This window comes from Euprymna scolopes, chromosome 12 (genome assembly GCF_053919585.1).
Source record: "Euprymna scolopes isolate OS-2025 chromosome 12, ASM5391958v1, whole genome shotgun sequence".
Taxonomy (NCBI): domain Eukaryota; kingdom Metazoa; phylum Mollusca; class Cephalopoda; order Sepiida; family Sepiolidae; genus Euprymna; species Euprymna scolopes.
Genome location: NC_136493.1, coordinates 36,740,253 through 36,766,417, shown reverse-complemented (window position 1 = coordinate 36,766,417; position 26,165 = coordinate 36,740,253). Strand labels below are relative to the sequence as shown.

At 36.0% G+C, this 26,165-nt stretch overlaps 1 protein-coding gene across 1 annotated transcript in view; it reads left to right on the top strand.

Annotated features, from left to right (window-relative positions):
• Window positions 1–26,165, top strand: part of LOC145291250 (uncharacterized) — a 1,874,965-nt gene that overhangs the window by 881,248 nt on the left and 967,552 nt on the right. The window contains exon 5 of the mRNA XM_080136855.1: window positions 7,391–7,516. Coding sequence (XP_079992981.1) covers window positions 7,391–7,516 — 126 coding nt within the window. The remainder of the gene's footprint in view (window positions 1–7,390; window positions 7,517–26,165) is intronic.

Sequence of the window (26,165 nt, the reverse complement as noted above, 5' to 3'; positions counted from 1 at the left end):
ATTTCGTATTAAGGTTAATGTGCAAATACATTTTTTTTAAAATGTCAATCAAAATATCAAGCAAAACACTGGGGGATATTATTTCCGAATTATGTGAAACGAAAAAAAACAAAAGAAATTTTTCGTTACAAATAATTCAGAAATAATATCCCCCAGTATTTTACTTGATATTTCGATTGACTTCATAATTTTTGTATATTTATTTCCTACATTAACCTAAATACAAAAGCCTTGCAAGTGCCGAGCTAAACCCCTTCCTTATCTTCACCAAACATGGCGACTTATACACCTGAAGAAGGTCGGAGGTTACATCGATCAAAACGTTGTGCAACTCAAGTTGACAACATTAGTCCAGTTAATCCAAATAATACGATCATCTCCCATCTAAAAAAATTCAAGACTGTAAAAATTCATTTGTTTCTGTTTTAAATATTCATTGCTATGAGAGTTTCAATGTATGTGAATCGACATTATTTTGAAACTAATGTTGCAGTTTGTCTGAAACGGCGTTAGTTATCTCCAATCTTGACCTACACATCGTTTGCTTGCAGCTGCCAGAAACTAAAACACTTAGTTATCTTTTTGTATAAATAAGGGAGTTCCTTGACGTTTTAAACGAAAATCGCTCCAGATAAGGCATCATAAAACCACGTGATATAAAAACCAAAAAGTATCACCTTTAACGATGTATTACATTGATAGTGTTCCACCTAGAAAACAACAATTCTTTTCCTCATTAGCAGAAAAAAAACTTATGGAATGTTAGAGGTAAAAGCCAGAATAAGGTTTGATCTACTTTGCACCCACAGTAGGAAGATGTAACACAAGGTCGAGAAAGTGGAATTTAAAACCAGTGTCCTAGAAGAAATACATTCGGGCTGAACAAAAATTGTCTGGGCAGCCCTATTAGCATTCCGCGCTGGAGGCGTCGGATTGGGCTAAGCCATGGTTTTTCTCAAAGGGCAAGAAGGCATGGGAAAGGGACCTGCTAGAATCAGACTGAACCATATTTCACACCGATAGAGAACAGGCTATCTTCAAAAGTAGCATAGACTCGGCCAGTCTGATTTTAGTGTAAAACTACCCTTTCCAAGGGCATCCAAAACCAGCTATATAACATTCTGTCATGTATTCGCTGCGGTCTGTTGTCAAATGTGTTTTTCAGTTTATATAATTTCTAAACTCAACTTTTGTCATTGTCTCGATATATACACTTGGCAGCGAAATAAAACACACACAGCTGGGTTATAAAATATTTTGTTTATACCCAATGACAACCTTTTCGATTTTAGTATAACGGTTGTGGCGTAAGTGAAGGAGCGTTGCGGGGTTGTAGTGCGGATGTTTTTAGCAGCTTTCCTCGTTCTGTGACCAACTGTCTGTGTCCGCTTTCTGTTGTTGATTTATACAAACATTCCTTTCATTCCGGAATGTTTAATATTTCCCATTGTTTATTCTACTTCTTTGACCGATATTCCTCTCGCACATTTCTTGCCACATTATGCATTTCAATAGACAATGATGGAAAGCCTCGTATTCCTTAATGGAATTAAGTTGCGTGTGTGCAACTCGTCGAGTGCCTTTCTTCACAGGGTCATCTGCCAAATATCCAACAATTTTACTTGTTCATGCCTTAGTTAGTTTGTATGTTATGCCTTCAGTAATTAAATATTCGAAAACGATGCTACATCAAAGGGAGGTTACTCTCACATTTTTGTCCAGAGTTGCTAAAATGGATTTTTAAAGTCAAATTCTGCGAATTAGGCCTTTTTTTGCGAGCAATTTGGCCATCAAAAATGGTATTGGTTTTTCTGTCCAAAATCTCATTATCTGTGCAATCCACCTTATTGAAAAACATGTTGATTAAATATATTTCTCACTCCGTGGAATTTCCACGGGTTCTACTAGTACCTAATAATGTACTAGTATTAGCTATTAATTATTTCGTTAGCACCAATATTTACTGTCGTCAATAAACCTTTTTATCGTGGACGTGATATGATGATGTTCTGTTACTAAATGCAGGAGTAAAAATAAAATTGCTTTGGCCATTTCTCAGTTGGCAGGTGTGGCAAAATTGTCTGAAGTCTTTGATAAAATATACATGCGGATCTCTTTTAGTCAAAAACTAATACCACGTTGAATGAATGGAAATAAAAGGAATGCGATATGTATTGGATTATTGATACAAAAAAAAAATCAGCCCGTCAAGAATGAAGTCCGGCACGAGTAGAAAAATAGGGTAATGGGAAGAAAGGAAAGACAATAAAATTATATATTCTGTTGACAGTTAATCCAAAAGGTATTGACTAGACGAGAGAGAACTTTATCTTTATGACTAACTACTCCATAACAAATTGGAAACGAACCAGATACTCATTCACACTGATAGTGCACAGAGAAGGGGAGAAGGTCGGCGAGTTCGGGTATCAAATTTAAAGGCGAGGGGGATTACTCAAAACAAGATTTTGATTTGCGGTGATTCTCTTACAAAGAAGAACCAGAGATTGGAGCTCAGTCGAGCACCTCCAATTCGAAAATATGAGTAGAGACACTAGTAACGTCGCTTCTCTGACAGTCCTAGAGAATTCACACTCCCAGATCTGATCTCCCCTCTTTGGGGACTAGTTCATTCTAACTTCCTGAGATGCCCCGACTGGAATGCTGACGCAGTTTCCCATGCAATTTTTAATAGGGTAGAGCGCTCCTTCTTTAGATGTGCTAGCTTGATTCTTCCCACCTTCCAGCTTTGTGCAACATCTTCATGCAGTTGAAAGTTGAGGTATTAGTTCTGACTATTAATAGGAGGACCACACTCCCAGGACTTATCTCACCTCTTTGGGAAGAATTTAGTTCAGTTACAATGAACTAAATTCTTCCCAAAGAGGTGAGATAAGTCCTGGGAGTGTGGTCCTCCTATTAATAGTCAGAACTAATACCTCAACTTGACCGGAAAATGTTGATGAAGCGCTGACTCGATTCTCTCAATCTTCTGGCCTTGTGCCATATGTTTCTGTGGTGGTAAAGAAGTAAATACTGAATGACGCACCTTCAATACGAATGATTGAGCGGAGAGAGACTAGTAACGCCTATTTTTTAAAGAACAGATAATCACGCCCACTAGATATTAGTTGATTTAGAGCTTTGTCTACATTTTTACTGTTCTCTCCCTCTCTCTATCTCCCTCTCTCTCCCTCTCTCTCTCTCTCTCTCTCTCTCTCTAGGAACATTTGTGTGTGACAGAGAGAGTTCCCTATGGACTCGAAAACAGCTGGGCGGATTTTATGAAATTTTACATGAGGGTGCTGCATTTGGTTGGCAGTGTTCTTAGATAGGTTATGTATCGGAATGTCTTTGATAAGTATTGATAATCAAAATAATCCAATGAAAGAAAGATCATGCGATTTTGTCCAAAGCTAACACCGTACACAGCCTAAGATAACAAGTGCATTTGAGAAGTTTTATTTCCACATAAGCTGAAAGGCTCGACATATAAAATCAACAGTAGGTGCTTTGATATGACAGGGGCGCGTTTGAAATAAATGCTTCTGTTTAGAGCACAATTGAAGCATGATTCTCGACTTTTTCATTTTAAAGTGTAATTCAAGCCATTAGATATAAGAAATAATTTATAAAATCAACAGTAGGTTCTCTACAGTGCAATGTAGTCTACAATATATCGTGGACTAAGCCACACTGGAGATGCGTGTATGTTCCCAACTAGTGCAGGCAGTCGCTTAATTTGATTGGAAATAGACGACTCCACTGATTTAGATGATGATTAAAAAATACTCCACTGATTTAGATGATGATAAAAAATATGGGAGTGTAAAACATTAGTTGATCGTCATTAAATCCCGGGAAACGGTGGGTCTCCCTGTTAGTTTATATATATATAATCCAATGGCTTTGATTAGAAAATTTACATAAAATCTAAAAATTTATTCTTACTTAAAATTTGCCGTGAAGACAATAGAAATGTTTCTGCATCACCAAGTACAAGGCTATGTAGATATATATCTCTTAAATCTTCTGAAATGTATATTATATGCATGTCATAGTTTTACGACATGTATATTATATACATGTCATACTTTTATGACATATATATCATATGTTTTAATTCTCAAGGAAAGGCATTAGAAACTTGTCCGATACCGTTTAAGTGCGAAATATCAACATACCTTCCACATCCAACTAATCCAGAAGGACAAAAAAAAAACCCATTGACCAACAAATATATATATATATATATTCGATTGTGGCAAAACAGAAGTATAGGTGATTCGAATTACAGCGAGACCAGTGTAAGCTGAAAACCTCGGATCGATGTTAAATTATTCCACTTAATAAGCCTGACTTTCCGTTTTAGTTTAAAATATAATTATCTCGAAAATAAATTACTAGTGACAAAATGCCCAAAAAGACTGAAATAGATTTAAAGTCATTGCTTTTCAATTTCATTCAATTATTCATTTTTAAGAATAAAAGATAATATCAGTCAAATATTTCAAATGTTTATTGAGATTGACGGACTGACTTCCTCATCTTGGTTGTTATAGTCACAACGTTTCGGCCGTTTTGCCCTCCAGCCTTCATCAGGTGGTTTTTATCGAACTGGGGAAACGTTGTGACTATAACAACCAAGATGATGAAGTCAGTCCGACAATCTCAATAAATGAAAACACCTCATCTCAGAAATACAGACAATTACTATATTTCAAATGTTCTTTTAATCTTGTTGAAAATCTCTTACAGATCCTTCATTTCATCCAAGTTGTATGTCATTGTATGTAGGTAATTAGACTTCGTGCAATGAAGTTTATTTTAGAGATATTCAATCAGAGCAGCCAACTGATGGCAAAAAAAAAGATTTATTGTGGAATGTCTTTGTATCCTCTTGAATCATCATTTCTCACACATGTACGTTAAATAAAATTATAGATTTAGTCCAAACAGGCATTTGTGACTTAACATAACATTTATATTTGTATTTCTAATGTTGATCAAACAACCATAAAAATATCTGCCCCTTTTGACTACCAGTCCGGTGCTTGCTATTCATTTGGCTAGATAAGTAGACATTGTCAAACTGATAAGAAAGCCATCGGTAAAAGGAGTGGAGCTATCACGTTACCTGAGAGGAAGATAATCATTAATTAGAAGGAACCATAGTTTGCTTGTCGCTGACGTCCCGTCTGCAAGCGCAAAGACCGGAAGTTAAAAAGAGTTAACATTTTGACCATAACCAAAATTGATTGAGATTGTTGGACTGACTTCCTCATCTTGGTTGTTATTGTCACAACGTTTCGGCCGTTTTGCCCTCCGGCCTTCATCAGGTGTTTTGTATCGAACTGGGGAACCGTTTGTTAGGAGCCTCGAACCCAACCCTTTATTATTATTACGGGGGTACCGTGTTCGGACTCCAGCTAGGCTCTGGGAAATGGTTGCTGATTCTCTGTTTTGAATGTTACTTTTTCACTGCCTTCGTTCAGGATTGAACTCAGCACCTTTGGGTAACCGCAAACTTTGATACAACGTCTAGGACCACTCGGCCATATGTCACTAGGACATATGTCACTAGGACATATGGCCGAGTGATCCTAGACGTGGCAAAACGACCGAAACGTTGTAACAATAACAACCAAGATGAGGAAGTCAGTCCGACAATCTCAATCAATGAAAACACCTCATCTCAAAAATACAGACAATTACCATAATCAAAATATTCTAATGCCAACCAGAAACAAATTCTTTAAATAATAATTAAACAAATAAACTTCGTGAAGCGAAATTTGTCTTCGTGATTTCCAATTAAGATGAGAATGTACACCTTTCCAAAGCAATTCAATGGCAGAAATAGATTTAATGTCTAATAAAAGATAACAATATTAGTTACATTTATCAGATTAACTTTCAATCTTAAAATGTGATCCATTACGCCGTATGAAATAGAAAGAGAAAACTAAATTACTTTTTCCGACAGTAAAAATTCACATTAAAAAAGAATGTTTTTTAGCTTAAAATTCATCTTTTGTTTCAGAATTTGGTAAATGAGTATTATTTGGATTACTATTCTTATCTTGAATTTTTATACCGAACTTCGAGAATTTTATGTCGAACTTTGTAGAGAGTGTCACAAGACACAAGGATCTGTGCAATAATGGATATAAGAACTAGGTAATAATCACTTCTAAGTGGCAGTTTCTTGGGGGCTGAAGGCTCAATCTTCAGTACGGGCGATACTACAGAATGCAATTAAGAATTACTTAATTAATAAAAGAACCCTAAGTTTGTCTTCGTCTATCTTGATTGGTCTTCTGGAACGAGGAATTGAGGTCAAAATTAATCGTGTTTGAATCTGGTAAACCAATCTCGACAAGTTCTCTCAGTTATAGCGTTTTCGCCATATACGGCACAGATATCCTTGGTCACTTTACTCGCTTTTTGGCCTCGATTAAAGGCGAAAAGAAGTAGGTATCGAAAATGTGAGGGTTTTTTTTTTTACTTAACAGTTCATTTGACGGTTCTGAAAAACAAAAATTATATGAGCAAAAAACGATGATCATTATCTTGTACAACCAGAATACGTGCTTTTGAATAATATATAACACTTTGCCAAATATCAAAAATGTTTTAGAACAATTTTTTTTAATGAAACGGTGGAGCTTATGCAACAACCTGATATAAAAATTGATATATTCCAAAAGAGTCGAGCAAGATTTGTCTCCCCTTTTTGTTCACACTTCTATAATTATGTTTGGCTTGGATTATTTTCCAGTTTAATATTTCAAACAGTTTATCAGTTTAGGACTTGTTTTATTTTCTTTACGAAGAATAAAAATTCTTGTTTGGAAAATACTTTTATCTCCTTCAGATTTTTCTTAAATTTGTCGAAAGTAAAAATAAAAAAAAAAGATAGGATTGTATGAGAATCATAACACTTTATACTAATTATTAAAAGTCGTATAATTCACTTGAAGCATTGTGCATAATGTGAAGAAAATTTTTCCCTATCGAAAAAATCAGGCAAGATTTATCTCCCCCTTTGCTCACTCTTCTATAATATTTCCCTTTGCTCGTTGATTGGATTTTTTTCCAGTTTAATATTCGTTCAGATATGGCTATAAATGTTATCATTTTATGAATTTTTAAATTTCTGATTCGCATATTATTAGTGTGAATCATTTAAATGTTTTATTTAATAATAAAGTATTTAAAGTAATTCAGTAAACTTTATATAAAAATAACTTTACTTTATTATATGTATATATAGATAGAAGATTAAGTATTTAAAGCATTTCAATAAACGTTGAATAATAGAAACATAACAATAAAATGAATTTAAGAATTGTAGCTTATTTGTCTTTTTTCTTTTTCGGTTTACTGGCTTTTCAGATTTGATCGGCATCACGGGGACAAACATAAAGCTGCCACAGAGCATGCACAACCCCTGGGCAATACCAATCAAGTAGCTCATATGGTTACAGAAGAATCGGTCTCATTTACACAACAGGTAAGGAAGATATTGTTTTAATTCTATTTCGTGCTAACAATTCTTTTCCCAGTATTACCCAGGATGCAGAAAAATATTTTTATATATAATTTTTTTTTATTTGTTTGCACATTTTTCAAATCTATTTTTAATAAACTGTCACAAAGTATACAATTACCGGGTCAATAATATAGTACAAAAATAACCAATGAAAATTAGCTAGTAACTATATAGTTACAGAAGAATCTGTCTCGTTTACAGAACATCTTAGGAAAATATTGTATCCTTTTTTTTTTCATACTTAGATTCCTGCCCTGGCATTACCCGGGTTTCAAAAAATATTTTCACATTATTTTTTCCACCTTGCTCAGCTTTATAGAGAAAACGAATTAAAATGTTAGTTTTCGATTTCTCACTTATAATTGAAAAATATTATCAGTGGTTTATATATTCGTCATAATTGAAAAGTATTACCGATTGTTTATATATTGTCATAATTGAAAAGTATTACCGATTGTTTATATATCGTCATAATTGAAAACTATTACCAATGGTTTATATATTGTCATAATTGAAAGGTTTACCAGTTTTTTAAATATCGCCATAATGGAAAAGTATGACAAGTGGTTTATGTATCGTCATAATTGAAAACTATTACCAGTGGTTTCTATATCGTCGTAAGTGAAAACTATTACCAGTGGTTTCTATATCGTCGTAAGTGAAAAGTATTACCACTGGTTTCTATATCGTCGTAATTGAAAAGTATTACCAGTGGTTTCTATATCGTCATAATTGAGAAGTATTACCAGTGGTTTATATATCGTCATAATTGAAAAGTATTACCTGTGATTTATTTCAATACCATTATTGCTTAGTGACAATTTTTGCTCATTCGCGTTGCAATTGTGCTTTTTGTTCTAAGTGAAACTCTTATAAGATGTGAGAAAATTAACAAAAAAAAAATGACTAATTATTTTATCATCAGATTAATTGCATTCTTCTATTTCTTTTACCTTTATCAAAATTACATTTTTTTTCGTAATACAAACTAATTTCTATAAAAACATCTCTATTATTTCCCTGGTACTGCCAGATCAGGCTGTTTAAAGATATCGATCTTCTGACATAAACTGCACCAAGCATAGATGTTATTGATAGTTTTTTCTTTTCCTTTTGCAAAACTCAATCGTTTTCTGCAAGGCCAAAAATTAAAAAACAAAAACCAAAAAAAAAAAAAAAAACATCCTCTCCAAAATAATCAAACCAAACACCATGAATAAATATTTGAAGATATGAAGAACTTAAAGTATAAAATTTAAAAAAAAAAAATTCCCAAGTTACTGGATTCTTAATTAACTGGAAAAAAGTTTATATGCCGTAAAATAAAGAAACCAAACCAAAAGTAGTTTTCTGAGCGGGACTACATTATTTTTAAAATATACTGTTACAAAGTATGCAATTACAGTTCCAATGGTATAGTACCACAATAACCAATGAAAATTAACAAGTAATTATACGGTTACAGAAGAATCGGTTACGTAAGGAAGATATTTTCTTCATTTTATTTCGTACTAGCTGTTTTCAGTAAAATAATTTTGAGGTTCATAGTATTTTTAAACAGGTTTAATCTTGTAAAAAGATGATTTGCAGATCAATTTGCTAATGTGTGCAGATTTCGTGAGTAAAAAGTCTACAGTCATTATTTTTAAGGGCAGTTTGGTTCATTGGATTTAGAAGTATATTAGGATTTTCATTCTGATGTCCTAAATAACTCCTTTATAGTATCAACATTATAGTAGTTTTAGAACAGGTAAAAAATATATTTTCTTCCCTTTATTTTGTACTAGCTGTGTGACGTGCTCGTTAATTTTTTTCAACGGTGTCGTTACATTTTAACACTAGAACCTACACGTTGTATCCGAGACAGTCGCAAAGGGGCCCAAAAGGGAAGAAATTCGACTGAGCTTTTTTTCAGTTGAAATGATTCATGGTACTTCCAAAATAACGCACGGGTTCTTGTTTTAAAAATCTCGTGTGGCATGTAGTTTACAAAATCCTGTCGTCTCGACACGGGTTTCAAAATCTCTCGCCGTCACCACGAGGGCCACACGTCCATCTCACCTGATGGCATTTTTCTTTCTCTAAGTTTTTCCGTCTCGGCTCAGTACGGCGTTTCTTTCTTTCTTTGCGACTGCATTCTTTCCCGTTGTGATCTTTTTTCTTTTTTTTTTTTCTCTTAATTTTTATGTTTTTGTGAAAAAGCTCGGCCTAATCGCGAGTGAGTGAGTAACAACACGAACCGATGACTTAGGTGTTCCAAGTTCGAATCCAGTTCGTTCCATAAAATTTACTTTCACTTAGAATGTTGGCAAACTTCATGCAGTTCCTCGCTGTATTTCTAGAAAGAATATTGGTGAGAAAAATATCAAGGAAACCAATGCCAACAATAGAATCTTCTGATTCATACGGTATCTTTTTGTTCTTTGTTTGCGCCTTAGATCAAGTGGCTTCATGCATTGTCTCGAGCGATTAAAAAATACTTTCTTCTCACCACGCGAGTAAAATATGAACCGGAACGATATCTATAAAAAAAAAATAAATCAAAATACATAATACCAGTCGTCGGGGCAAGACTAAATTTAAAATTAAAAAAAAAAAGAATAAAGAAGCTGAAGTGTTCTCTCTGTTTTTCAAGAACAGAGAAAAAAGTTTCTTTTAGTCGTCAGCAAACAAATCCCACCCACGGAACCTCTTGTTGTTCGTCTTTTCGTACACTTTCTATTTTGGCACATTTGCATATCTCACGTGATCTCTTTCGTGGCCGTCATATATATTTTGATGCTTTATCTGTCGCCATGTTTCTTTTTCGCCTCCCTGTCAGTAAGCCTGCTTTTCATATTTCTAGCTTTCTTTTCTTTTTTCACTCTCTTACACGACCCCCCCCTCGCCGCTCCACCCCTGATCTCTTGGATAATTCACATTAAGTAGTCATCCAATCATCTCGGTGGATATCGATCTCTTTGGGATCTTTGCAATGTTTTTCTCTTTTCTTTTTCTTTTCTTTTCTCATCGTTTCTTCCTTTTTCCTTTTTTTCTTTTTTGGTTCCCCGGCAAAAGGAGAGTGAACCTGTGAATTCACCCTTGTCCGTTCGTCCGTCTATCCGTTCGTCTGTCCGAACTTTTCTCAATAATACGCCTTGGAATTTTTTTAAAATTTTGCACAAGCATTAAACATGATATGAATAAAAAAAGAAACAAAACGGATTTGCCGGGAAAACTCCTATTGCCCCTCCTCCTAGAGGTGCCGTTCGGGTTAAAATGGCTTAAATTGACACTTTTGTGTTTATTAAAAATAATTGATACCGTGGATCTTTATAAAACTTTCTGAAAAGCTGTAACTAACTGATTTGTATATAATTTTGTTTGTCTATAATTCGCGATAACTCTTGGGTGTGCCCCAGGGGCTCTTTTAGGGCTAATAAAAACACTCTATGCTTAGGAATATTTTACCATATTTTTCCAAAATTTTCTGTGTATATCTATTTAGTAGTTTTGCAAGGTGCTGAACTCAAATTAAATATGTTAAGGCGTTGGGGACTTTTGGGGCTAAATGGTAGGGGACAAATGATAAACTTAGTCATTTCTTTTTTGCATGGTGCAGAACTGAAATTTACATATATCAAGGCCTAAAAATTCACTATTTGTGCACTTTCACCAGGATTTGACGTCCCCTGGGGACTTTTGGGGCTAAATGAAGTGGTGGTGGGGAGCAAATGCTGAACTTTTTTTTATTCCTCGTTCACTGTGTACTCACGGGGGACCATGCACACTTCACCTTTTTTTTTTAAATTCCTATTGATCATCCCTTCTCTGAATCTCCACGAATTACGCTAATGTCAAGAAAATGTCTTTGTACACACCGTCCATCTCGATATTGTTATGTACCAATAGCTTGCTACAACAATAACAAATAAAAATTCAGTAGTCAGAATTAACGCATAATATGTCCGCTTAAATGCTATTTAGGTCCAACTTTTAAAACATTACAAGATAATTTTCTATGGTTAATGATTTGGCAATAAAATTGTGAGACATTTCTTTTTCTATAAAGCATATTCTCATCAGCTTCCCTTTAGTCTGAGCTTAATAAGATGTCTGTTTCGACCTGTACAGATATTTTGAGGTCACCACGACATCCGTAAGAATTTTAATCTAATAAATTGATCTTTTATTAGTTGAACTCTGCATGAAATGCCAACAGTTCATTCAGAAATTTGTGGACAGAAAAGTGAAGACTGAAGATGTAAGCTTTCACTTTAAGCTAAATCAACTCCTGGCTCACTTACATGGTGGTGGTGGTGGTGGTATCATTATGTATTATTATTATTATTTGTATTTTTATTCTTTGTCTTCTTTTTCTAAACATTTTTCTTTCCTTTTCTTTCCTTTTCTTTTTTCTTTTCTTTTCTTTTTCCTTTTCCGTTTCTTTTTCTTTCCCTTTTCTTTTTTCCTTTTCTTTCCTTTTTTCCTATTTCTTTTCGTTTCCTTCTTTTTCGTTTCTTTCCCTTTCGTTTCCTTCCACTTCCTCCTTTTTCTTTTCCTTTTTTTTCCATTTCTTTCTTTCCATTTTCATTTCTTTTTTTTCTTTTTCCTTTTCTTTCTTTTCTTTCCCTTTTCTTCTTTTTTCCTTTTCCTTTCCTTTTTTCCTATTTCTTTTCGTTTCCTTCTTTTTCGTTTCTTTCCCTTTCGTTTCCTTCCTCTTCCTCCTTTTTCTTTTCCTTTTTTTTTCCATTTCTTTCTTTCCATTTCTATTTCTTTTTTTTTGTTTTTCCCTTTCATTCTTATTCTTCTCTATCACTACCATATCACGTGACATCTGTCAGATTAACAATTATCCCCACTTAGCAATTAAACAGCATAATTCTTCACATGACAGACGACAGAAGACTAACAAAACCAAAATATTTGTTAATAAAATCATCAAACTGACACCTATTATGAACATTATTTTGCTTGATTTTAAAAATGAAATCATGTAAAGGAGATTCTTTAAAAAAAAAAAACCCTAAAAAGTATAACCTACTGAAGTTTTGATATAGCATGAGTTACTTCCCTTGAATGGAGACCGGAAGTAAAGATTCTTACGGTTTAGAGTGTGTAAGATGTGGATCAGCAAATGTTCGTAGGATTTATTAACGTTTGGTAGCAGGATATAATTACGATTTACGAACCACTGTGTAGTCTGCTCCAAATTTTAATAAATGTTTCTGGTTCACAGACTTTACACTACGTCGTAAGTTTCTCTCCTTTACGACCTGTTTCTAATCAAGGGAAGTAACACGTGTCATCTGTCATGTTAAAATAACCACCTCCCTCTTCGTAATTACACAGCATAATTCTTCACATGATGAATGCAGAAGACTGGCAAAACAAAAAAGTAAGATTTTAAATACCAAAATATTTGTTTATATATAAATAACAGTAAATAAATTGGATTTGGATCTTTCGGATATTTTTTTACATCTTGAATCTTATTCTAATAATGTTTCCACTGATGTAAACTCTGACTTTCATCAGGTGCATCTTGTCAAACTTGAGGACTTTTGCCAGACTCGGAAAATTTTGCCAGACTCGGAAAATTTTGCCAGACTCGGAAACTTTTGCCAGACTCGGAAACTTTTGCCAGACTCGGAAACTTTTGCCAGACTCGGAAACTTTTGCCAGACTCGGAAACTTTTGCCAGACTCGGTAACCTATTGCTGGACTTATCGAACTCTTGGAAACCTTTGTCGAATTTTGAATGTAACCCTTCATTTAATCCACAGGATTAGCTTGCATTCGGTCTATCCATCATAATTGGGTAGAAGCCTTAAGCAATTTGAAATTTTATTCTTAGAACAGCCTGCGAAACTACCAACTACTAAAAATACCGTTACTTAGAACTGATTAATTACTTACTACTTTTATCTGTTGCCCCATGGGTTCACGCATGTTGAGTTTGACAAGGTATACTTGAAGAAAGATCAAAAGTTGCATCTGTCGAAATGTTGTAAGAAATAAAAACAGTGGTGCAAATTATCCAAATACAAATTATGAATCCTCATCTAAAAATTCCGATGTATTGAACACCTTATTGACGTTTCTTTGTTTAAACCAATCGTTGATTTTGTTTCCAGAGACATATGAAGGCTTGTATTCATTGATAGTTCTTGTCTATGTATACAGAATAGAAATGCTTATTTATACTTGTTTATTTATGCCTTCAATATATTGCCTGCGATATGTATTTCATAAATAGCAAGCAAGTTTGAACATGCCATGAATATTCATTGAAATCAAACTTCCGGTTGTATTCTTTTCGTTTTCTTTTTTTTTTTTTTTGTGCGCGTATTTCTTGGTAAAACGCAGATCATTTTTCTTTACGCCCAATTGCCGAAATTACTTCGGGGAAAATTATTTCTGGAACGAATTCAACTTTCAAAACACTTTGTGACCAAATTTGGCCATTTTTTTCTGAGCTATATTTGTTTATTCTCAGCTACAAAGTAAATTAAAAAACCCCACTTTCATTTGATTCCAATTTTTCTCTGGGTTAGCGATTATTATTCGTCCACCGACTTAGTCGGATTTGGACTATAGAATTCACCCTCGTTCGTTCCCAAAATTTTCAATAAGTACTCATTACATTTTTCTGAAATTTTGCATGAAGTCACAACTACCCAAAGAAACCTATGTAACATTCTCAGAATTTTTATACAAATTCTGGTTGCGTCACAATGGAGTCAGAAGTTGCCAAAATGGCTAAAAATAAAAACTTTTCGGGACATAAAATCTTTTCCAACTATTAGATTTTGCTGAAAATTACCCAAAAGCAAGGTCACATGGGCATACATCTGAAAACGTAATATTTGATCGTGGGAAAATTCTGGTTGCGTCTCTTAGTGGTCAAAAAGGGTCAAAATGGCCAAAAAATAGCACATTTGGAAACGTAATATGTGACTCTGGGAAAATTCTAGGGCTTGAGCCCCAGGGTGTTTTAGGGATTTAAAAAAATCCTTTTGGGGCTAATTTTTATTTTTCTCCTAAAATTCAAGGTATCAGTCGGGGGACCATATAATTTTTGGCTTGTTATTATTTTTTACGTATATGTGGTAAGTAGTAGACCCGATCTACTTGACACTATATGAAGACAAAGTTAGATACAATGTCCATTTTAAATGCCCGGAGAAAATTCAGCCCCCTCCAAAAAGAGGTGGAGGAGGCAAAATAAAAATTGTCTCCATTGAGAAAGATTTCATCTCTTTTAAGGATGGAACAAATACTACACTTTTGTCATCGGTCCATGGTAAATTTCTAACTGTTATAGGTGTAGGGAAACGTGCGACTTACCTAATTAGCACGTGTGCATAATTCAACGGGTCGGTTGTGGAATGAAATGAATGAAGAAGAAAGAAACAAAAATGGATGCCTTATCTCTTTATATGCCTGCAATGTGACCACCCGATATGCAAATGAGATGCGCCTGGTTGGAGATAAAAGAGGGCTGATTTTTTAGAGGGACGTTCATTTTGAAGTTGGATTTCGAAGAAATAAGTTGAATTAGCAGAAGTTCGTTGGGAGTTGAGAGAAAGTGCGTTACGTCTACAGAAGTTTGGAAGTTGGAAGTTTGGACAACAGTGTTAACCGTACCTAGGAAATTATTGGTGTGACGGGCGGAAGAACTAACACTCAAGTTATTGAATTATAGTTTAACGGATTTAAGTGGCTCCCAGAAAGACTATTTCGAATAAATATAGGGAGTTCTCTGATTGGTCCAAAATATATTTATTTATTTTATCCAGGATAATGTATGCACAGACGATGTGCATACAAAAAAGTTTATGCATTTTCATTTTGGACATCGAAGTGTAAACATCGGCCACTATGACAATTTCTCCAACGGACCTAGCGACAGATTTGATGCAAATGTTCCATTTTAAGTATGATAGAACAAATACTACACTTTCGTCATCGGTCCATGGTAAATTACTAACTGTTATAGGCTAAACTGATCTACCTATTTCAGGAATAATGGTTGCCTTAAGGAAAAGTGCTTCCCAACACCCTGGAAAACCTCATTAGTATGCCTTGTATTTAAGAATTCAGGTGATAAGTCATCTCCCTCTCAGTACAGACTAATAAGTCTCCTGTGTATCATGAGTAAGTTGCTGGAATCCATATTCAATAAAGAAGTAGTCAACCACCTCAGCAGAAATAACCTTCTTAGTGAAATACAATATGGTTCCCGTTCTGCCAGATCTACAACAGATGTGCTAATAGTTATATATCATAGGATTAGTGAATCTCTCAACAAAGGCTTCCTTTCTAGGGCAATTGCACTTGACATATCAAAGGGCTTTCATCAGGTATTGCATAAACGCCTACTTCACACGATTTCCAGCTACGGTATTACTGGAAATGTTTTTTCAACTATTAAATCATTTCTCTCTGATAGGCTCATTAGTGGTTGATGGGCAGAAATCAGAGGCCCACAGTATTAATGCTGGAATCCCTCAGGGATCCATCCTAGGACCAACTCTCTTCCTGATCTACATCAATGATCTCCTAAAACACATACATAAATAATTCATTGACATCTATGCTGATGACGCGACCATCTATGGCAACACTTCAAAGAGCGTAAATGACAAAGTTTTCTCTGATTCTCTCTCCTTTGATCTTGAGCGTGTGGTACAGTGGGGGAAGAGGTGGCTTGTTGTTTTAATGCATCTATAAACAAGCTCCTATCTTTACATCATCAATGCTCTGATCCTCATCTGGCATCAATTGAAATGGATGGCTCTCGTCTAGGGGAGGTTCAATGTTTTGATAAGCTTCTGGGTTTGACCTTTAATCTTGACCTGAAATGGAAACGTACATCAAGTCTGTGCCACGGTCGCTGGAAAAATGGTAGGGTCCTTCTACTGTTCCAGAAGATATCTGACTACTTCTGCAATTCTCTATTTATATAAAAGCCAAGTACGTCCAAGGATGGAGTACTGCTGCCACATCTGGGCAGGAGCTGATAAAAACAGCCTATCCTGCTTTGACAGAGTACAAAATAGACTTCGTGGCTTAGTGGGGGATGCCCTTTTCCCTTCCCTGCAACCTCTCTCTCCTACAGAAGAGACGTTATGAGCCTGTCTTTGTTTTATCATTATTTCCATGGGAAGTGCTCACATGAGCTTCAATCTCTGATCCCCTCTTGCCAATCTTTCATGAAAAATACCCGTCTAGTTGAAACCACTGTCAATTATTTTTCCCATTCTTTATCTGTGCCTAAATCAAAACATAGATTCCATGAACAAAGTTTCTTTCTTAGAAGTGCATGCCTGTGGAACTTTCTTCCGTTTGCCTGTTTCCCACCTGACTACAACTTGGATGTCTTCAAGTCCGACATAAACAAATTCCTGATAAACTGCTTCCTTAAGTAAGACACTTTATCAAATCTCCAATACTAACGATTACTACGATATTATCCCATTGATAACTGTACACGCCATAACCCTTATCCCCGAGTGGTTTCTGAGCCTTGATAAGTGGCGACTACCATGTAAAAAAAAAAAAAATCTGTCACGATAGATATTTCAAACTATTTATTTAGCATTAGGCTAAGATCACAAACACAATGATTAGTCTGACAGAAACTGGGTTATTTCGGTGACCTTTTATTAGGAGGGCTGAAGCATTCGTTTAGAGTAGTACTAGGAGTTCCACTGTTCCAGGCCTTCCCTCCTTCTTTGGAGTGGAGGTTAAATTTTTACTTTAACTGCAACTCAGCACTCATCTTTACATTAACAACTATTATGAGTTTTCAGGTCTGCTGAAAACGAATATCACATTTAGATTTTGGGCAAACAAGTAGTTTTTGGGATGTTGAAACAATTTTTCCGGTGTATTATTTAATGAATTTTAGTGGCTGTCACCATTCTTAACATAGGGAGGGTGTGTTTTGTAATATCCAGAAAACTACTTGTCTTCTCCAAATTTAAATGTGATATTCGTTTTCAGCGTACCCAAACCTATAACGGTGAATGTTGCAGTTAAAGTAAAAAAAATAATACCGAGTGAGACTAAGTTTATTGCACACGGCCTGAAATATCCTGACCAGGCAATTTTTAAAAGATAAGAGTGCTCCTCCTTGAGCAGTGCTGGCTTGACTTTTCCAGTCTTGTGTCACATATTACTGTGGTGAGAAAGAAGTTCATGCTGAAATTTGTGCCAGTTATGGCCTCAGAAACATGACATGTACGTCTGTAATATACTTTTGGTAATAATACCACTGTGTTTGTCTTATCACCGGTTATAAAGCCACCAATTGTGTAATATTAGTAAGAGAAAGATTTATTGAGGATCGTAACATACACTCCCTGGTCGCATATTTTTACTAATAATAATAAAATAAGTGATTCACCCTTGTCCGTTCGTCTGTCTGTACATTTCTCAATAACTACGACTTGGAATTTTTTGAAATTTTGCACAAACTTTAAACATGATATGAGTAAAAAAAAGTAACAGAACGGATTTTCTGGGAAAACTCTGGCCCCCCACCCTTAGGTTGCCTTTTGGGTTAAAATGGCTAAAATTGACAATTTTTGCTTATTAAAAAAAAAATTGATGCCTTATATTTTTGTTAAAACTTTCTGAAAAGTTGTAACTAGCTGATTTCTGTATAATTTTGTTTTGTTTGTTCACAATAACTCTTGGGTGTGCCCCAAGGGTTGTTTTAGGGCTACTAAAAACACTCGATTTTTGGGACTATTTTCCCATATCTGTCCAAAATTTTCTGTGTATGTCTATTTAGAAGTTTTGTATGGTGCTGAACTCAAATTTTAATATGTTAAGACTTTTGGAGCTAAATGAGGAGGGAGGGGGTGGGCAAATGATAGACTTAGTCATTTCTTTTGTTGCATGGTGCAGAACTCAAATGTATATCTTAAGGCCTAAAACGGCACTGTTTGTTCATTTTCCCTATGATTTTTACGTCTCCTGGGGACTTTTGGGGCTAAATGGGTGGGGGGTGAACTTAGTCATTTCTTTATGCCTCGTTCACTGTGCACTCATGGGGGACCATGCATGCTTCACTTGTTATGTTTGCATACATAATCTATAAATCAATATTAAGTTGTATGCTTTACACAAGAAAACCATGTGGTTGAGAAATTAGACACAGCAACTAAGTGAAATACGATATCATTATCCACCTCTCTTGAAAAAGGATTATCTCCCTTTAAGATATAATCTACTATTATATAAAAGGAACTTTGTGTGTGTTCGTTCCCTATAGACTCCGAAACGGCTGGGCCGATTTTTATGAAATTCCACACAAATGTACTTTATGTACCTGGCAGTGTTCCTAGATAGATTTTGTAAGTATATAAGTATCAATAATCGATAATTGAAAAATCTGATCAAAGAAGGAACGGTCGATTTTGATTAAGTTAATACCTCATACAACCTAACATCACATGTGCATTTGAGAAGTTTCGGCATATAAAATCAGCACTAAGTTTTATGATACGACAGGTGTGTGTTCAAAATGAATGTTCCTGTTTAGAGCACAATTGAAGCATGATAAATGATTTTTACATTTTAAACTTGAATTCAAGCCATTATCACCGCACAAGCAGAAAAGCCAGTAGGTTCTTTGATAAGGCAACGGGGTGTTTGAAATGGATGCTTCTTGTTAATTTTATTTTTATTTCGGACTATTAGTCTCATCTTTATTAGTTGTTGTTTTATTAATTGTTGTTGTTGAAATAAAAATAAAATTAACATAAAAATGCTCATCTCAAAATAAAAAAATTCCAATTAAGGAATAATATATATATATGGATGCTTCTGTTTCGAGCACGATTGAATCATGATACTTGACTTTTGCATTTTAAACTTGAATTCAAGCCGTTATGTATAAAAATAAGTTTACAAAACCAACAGTATCTTTATAGTGCAATGTAGATTACGTCATTGTGAGGAGACATGTGGGGCTTCCTCCAGATGCACCACGATGTGTCCCTAAGTAGAGCTGACAATCAGTCGATTTGATTGAAAAATAAATAGGGCAATTTTACCGATTTCGATGACAATAACATCATAGGAGTGTGAGATTGTTGATCATCATTCAATCCCGGGCAACGTCGGGTCTCTCTTCTCTTACCAAAATTAGTTCTATATATTTTTGTACATCGTCTATGTTTTACTTGGTGTTATCTTTCTCTTTTCAATTTTGGATGTCTAAGTTTGCATTAGCTTTATGTTCGGAAGAATTGCAGATATATTGGTTGTGTGTTTAGAGAATAGCTCACTCTGGCATGTTCTGTAAATCAAAGACTAAATTCTGTGAGATGAAAATAACCAAAAAACAATGTTGAAGAATTCGAACAAAAGAACTTAGCGTAGAGAAGTTGAATTAACTCGGCGACAATTGATGAGATGCCTTGTCCAGGTGAAGTTCACTCGACCAAACGTGACATGCAAATTTCCTTTTATTCAACAAGCAATTCAATTCAATTGAATAAAAAAGAAAGAAAATTATTTAAAAAGAAAAGTTAAAATCTGTAGCTTGTATTGATCAAGGTTTATTATGCCACGTTTTTCCATAGCCTGGTCTGGTGTTACTAAATCAGGCTGTCTGAAGGTATCGGTTTCGTGGCCTGAAATGCATAAAATATTGAAGTTATTTCTTTTTATTTGCCTTTGCAAAACTCAAGCATGTTCTGCAAAGCCAAAAATAGTTTTATTTATTCTTTGATTTTTTTTTTTTTTTTTTTTTTTTACAAAACCACCGAATTAAACAACCGAATATTTTAAGTTATAACGAACTTAAAATTAAATAAAGGGTTCTGTTAAAAATTCTGTGTAGATTCCGGAGTTCAACAGAAAGACTCCGGAGTTTGACAATATGCACCTCGAAGATCGAAGGTTATATCGACCTAAACGTTGTAACACTCAAGATGAGAACAGTAGTAATTTAGAATCAATTAATGTTTAGTTAAAGATATGAGAGCCAAGTAAGAAATACAAAATTAATCTTGCTAATCAAGGTTGACTCGTTATCTTTGTTTTTTTTTTGTTTTTTTTTATCTTTTCTCATTTTCTTTTTCTATTTTTATTTGTGTCTTTTTTATCTCGAGAATTTTTCTCTTGTCTTAAGATGAAATTCATCTTTCCCCCTTCAAACGGGCAAATCACTGCCAAAATGTCTATATTCCAATATCTTAAATTATCCCTTCTAAACCATTTATGCTATTATTGTAAACTTTAGTTCGTGACAGCTCTTCTAATGCCAAATTAAAGCACCAAAACAACTGACAGTACTGCTTAGGCAAAGTAAATTTCTGAATTTATCACAAACTGGGATTTAATCTTCCTACTACGATAGACGATAGAAGAATTTTATTTAAATAAAAATAAAAAAAATAAAATAAAAATGAAAAAAAATAAAAAATGAAAAATAAAAAAATGAAAAATAAAAAAATAAAAAATGAAAAATGAAAAAAATAAAAAATGAAAAATGAAAAATAAAAAAATTAAAAATTAAAAAAATGAAAAATAAAAAAAATAAAAAAATGAAACCAACATAATATACGTATGTATATTGAGAAAGGAAAGCAGCAAGGAATATTTCTATAAATAGATAGATACAAGCACACACACACACACACCCACACACACAATATCCGGTTAAAGGAATTACCTTCCCACCTCTAAAATATGGTCAAATCTTCCATTAGGTCAAGCACAACCTGAGGGAACGACGATAAGTGTTATTTTTTTTGCAATTTATTTTAATCCTAAAAAACTTGAGGAAAAAAAAGCAATAAAACAGTGTGCAGTCAGCACCAACCCTATTCAGGGTTTAACTGGCTTCCTCCGAAGGAGGAAGTTTCATGGGAGTATTAAATTCACAAGCGGTCCCCAGTCGCATGTACATCCCCATTAGGGGAGATGACGACACAAAAATAAAACAATGAACAATACTATTATTTCGGTCAGTGTGGCCGACCGGAAAATACAATTGCGAATTACTTAGGATCTCTATCCAGTCGTGACTGATGGAATGAGAGCTGTCGAAAATTTAATTTTGATCATAGTAGAGTTGGATGATCCGAGATGGGGCCGGTTTAAAGGTTGCGAAATGATCGTTATTTTGCGACCCCAACTCGAGAGTCAGTTAACTGCTAGCTGAAAAATTATGATGCATTGACTCTTTGGTGCGATGTTGGACTAGCTCCGAAAGGAACCAACGACCTCCACATTCCGCAGAGGTCCCGTCTGCAGCATACCTCACACCACGCCCAGACTTGGAAAGTGCATGTACGTAGGTAAGCAACGGGTAACAGATAAAGTGCTCACTGAGGTACTGCTAGCAAGCTACCTCGTCACGTAACACTTTAGACGCAGTATAAGAAAACTACTGACAAACAGTGAACACTGCAGAACACGAACGACGTCGACACCCCTCAGGATTCTCTCGAATAATGTGGCATGCACCAAATGACTGACCAAATGACGACAACCTCTGGCCCAAGGCATGTTCGATATATATCCAAGGCTCAGCCACCCAGTAACAATGTAAAATGGCAGAGTCAAAAACGCCTTGAGATAGAACCGACCTTCTTGGACCTCCACCCCCTTCCAAGCATTGGACCATCCCTTATCTTTTCCACAGAGCATGCTACTCCCATGTAGTAGGGTCCTGGATATGACCTTAAACTATATTCGATGGTGAGGCCCCAGCTTGTGAAGCCAGAGTGTGGAGCCACCCCTTAATTGCCATTGCTCCCAAGTTCACGCTGATCCAGAGTGGTAGTACCTGTTAAGGCCCTAATTAGGGGTTAAATAGGAACCGACTTGAAAAAACAAAACAAAAAACAAATATATTCTATTAAAAAAATTTCTTCAACATCACTGGATTCGGCATTAAAATAACCTGAAAAGGGTTGATATGCCATAAAATAAAAACAAATAACGAATGTAGTAAATAAAGGGTTTCGTTTCAAATTCCGTCCAGAGTTCAGCAGAAATATTCCGAGTTCAACAAGTTACACCTAAAGAAGGTTGGAGGTTACGTTAACCAAAATTGAAATGAGAACAGTAGTCCAAAGAATCCAAATTATACGAATAGTCTTCATCTAAAATATTCTGAACCGTAATATCCTAAGTAAATGTATTTTAGCAGAAGAAATCGGATTCGAACTTGGCACATCTAGACTGCCTTCCAAGGAGCTGGTGTAAACTAGTGGTTAATGCAATGTGTTATATCGTCGACATAAGATTGCTGAAAATGGTCCGATAATCCAGTAAGAATTCCTTCCGTGATATTATTTTATCTTATTGCTATGTTTTTGTCGTGACAATGTCTTTTTGCGGTTCGTGTGATATTTTCTCGCTTCATTTAATTTTTGTAAAGCTGCAGCTACTTAGGTCTGATCATAACATTTCCTTTCTCTCCTGATCCGACATTGTCTGAGAAGGGGATTGTTTTTGTGCGTACAAAAGAGAGCACCGATGAAGGCCTCCTCAATCTGAATACCTGATTGTGACGGTCGCTATGGAAACAAGATAAATTTAAGTTCTTATTGACCCACAAAACCGACACCAGGAGAAGAAAGACAGCATGGAACCACTTAACCTGTCACACTTTTGTCTGAATAATGGACAGTTCCGTCGGTCTGTTCCTAAACCTCATAACTATTTTTTATTTTATTTTTTTTTTTTGCGCCAATATTTTCTTTTTATTTCTGATTTCTCATTGTGCCTTATTATGTCTTTCTGAAATTCTGGTAGCTTTACCTCGGTGACAGCTTCATCTCTGAACTGATGCCTTGGAGAGATGAAGGGAAGAAGTGTTGGTTTCCGAAAAATTGATTGCTATTTCATTTTTTATTTTTTCAGGAATTTTCAAAGATTAACTATTCTGATAAATAAATTCTTGCAGTTTGGTAAAGATATCATTATCTGAATATGAATCTATTGTGATATTGTATAGCTTTCTTGGACAAAATCTTGAATGCTTTGTTATTTAAGGAAATAGATGAAGTATTCTGATCATATCCCAAATGGTTTCTTTTGTCCGTGAAAGTGTCGTCATGATTGTATTTATAGCGTCACTAGAGATATAATAGCCTCGTCAATATGTGTGCTTGATTTGGTGAAGAGGTCTGAGACATGCTGTCCAAATTTGGAACCAAGGACATTCTTAATAAATCTATTTGGCAGTTCGTTTTTATTAAGCGAAGAATTGTTGTCTTGTCAATTACGATTCATATCGATGTCATCATTCTTAGTTTACATTATTTTTTTTCATGGTTTTTCAAAAGGAATGGTAAAATAGCAGGTAAGAACAAGCGGCAATATGATTTGTAAATAAGCACCAATGGTCCATTTCATGATGATTGGATTTTGTATTCGATTTGATTTGATTTGATACAAAAACATGGCAAGCAATACAACTCTCTCTCTCCACTCTCTCCCTCTCTCTTTGCACTTCACTCTCTCTCTCTCTTTGCACTTCACTCTCTCTCTCTTTGCACTTCACTCTCTCTCTCTTTGCACTTCACTATCTCTCTCTTTGCGCTTCACTCTCTCTCTCTTTGCGCTTCACTCTCTCTCTCTTTGCACTTCACTCTCTCTCTCTCTCTTTGCACTTCACTCTCTCTCTCTCTTTGCACTTCACTCTCTCTCTCTCTTTGCACTTCACTCTCTCTCTTTGCACTTCACTCTCTCTCTTTGCACTTCACTCTCTCTCTTTGCACTTCACTCTCTCTCTCTTTGCACTTCACTCTCTCTCTCTTTGCACTTCACTCTCTCTCTCTCTCTTTGCACTTCACTCTCTCTCTCTCTCTCTTTGCACTTCACTCACTCTCTCTCTCTTTGCACTTCACTCTCTCTCTCTTTGCGCTTCACTCTCTCTCTCTTTGCGCTTCACTCTCTCTCTCTTTGCACTTCACTCTCTCTCTCTCTTTGCACTTCACTCTCTCTCTCTCTTTGCACTTCACTCTCTCTCTCTTTGCACTTCACTCTCTCTCTCTCTTTGCACTTCACTCTCTCTCTTTGCACTTCACTCTCTCTCTTTGCACTTCACTCTCTCTCTCTTTGCACTTCACTCTCTCTCTCTTTGCACTTCACTCTCTCTCTCTTTGCACTTCACTCTCTCTCTCTTTGCACTTCACTCTCTCTCTCTCTCTCTCTTTGCACTTCACTCTCTCTCTCTCTCTCTCTTTGCACTTCACTCACTCTCTCTCTCTTTGCACTTCACTCACTCTCTCTCTCTCTTTGCACTTCACTCTCTCTCTCTTTGCGCTTCACTCTCTCTCTCTTTGCGCTTCACTCTCTCTCTCTTTGCGCTTCACTCTCTCTCTCTTTGCGCTTCACTCTCTCTCTCTTTGCACTTCACTCTCTCTCTCTTTGCACTTCACTCTCTCTCTCTTTGCACTTCACTCTCTCTCTCTCTTTGCACTTCACTCTCTCTCTCTCTTTGCACTTCACTCTCTCTCTCTCTTTGCACTTCACTCTCTCTCTCTCTTTCCACTTCACTCTCTCTCTCTTTGCACTTCACTCTCTCTCCCTATTTGCACTTCACTCTCTCTCTCTCCCTATTTGCACTTCACTCTCTCTCTCTCTCTCTCTCTCTCTCTTTGCACTTCACTCTCTCTCTCTCTCTTTGCACTTCACTCTCTCTCTGTCTCTTTGCACTTCACTCTCTCTCTCTTTGCACTTCACTCTCTCTCTCTCTTTGCACTTTACTCTCTCTCTTTGCACTTTACTCTCTCTCTTTGCACTTTACTCTCTCTCTTTGCACTTCACTCTCTCTCTCTCTTTGCACTTCACTCTCTCTCTCTGCACTTCACTCTCTTTCTCTCTCTCTGCACTTCTCCTTCTCTCTCTGCACTGCACTTCTCTCTCTCTCTGCACTTCACTCTCTCTCTCTCTCTCTGCGCTTCACTCTCTCTCTCTCTGCACTTCACTCTCTCTCTCTCTCTCTGCGCTTCACTCTCTCTCTCTCTCTGCGCTTCACTCTCTCTCTCTCTCTCTTTGCACTTCACTCTCTCTCTCTTTGCACTTCACTCTCTCTCTCTTTGCACTTCACTCTCTCTCTCTTTGCACTTCACTCTCTCTCTCTTTGCACTTCACTCTCTCTCTCTCTTTGCACTTCACTCTCTCTCTCTCTCTCTGCACTTTTCTCTCTCTCTCTCTGCACTTTTCTCTCTCTCTCTCTCTCTGCACTTCACTCTCTTTCTCTCTCTCTGCACTTCTCCTTCTCTCTCTGCACTGCACTTCTCTCTCTCTCTGCACTTCACTCTCTCTCTCTCTCTGCGCTTCACTCTCTCTCTCTCTGCGCTTCACTCTCTCTCTCTCTCTCTCTCTCTCTCTCTCTGCGCTTCACTCTCTCTCTCTCTGCGCTTCACTCTCTCTCTCTCTGCGCTTCACTCTCTCTCTCTCTGCGCTTCACTCTCTCTCTCTCTGCGCTTCACTCTCTCTCTCTCTCTGCGCTTCACTCTCTCTCTCTCTCTGCGCTTCACTCTCTCTCTCTCTTTGCACTTCACTCTCTCTCTCTCTCTCTTTGCACTTCACTCTCTCTCTCTCTCTCTTTGCACTTCACTCTCTCTCTCTTTGCACTTCACTCTCT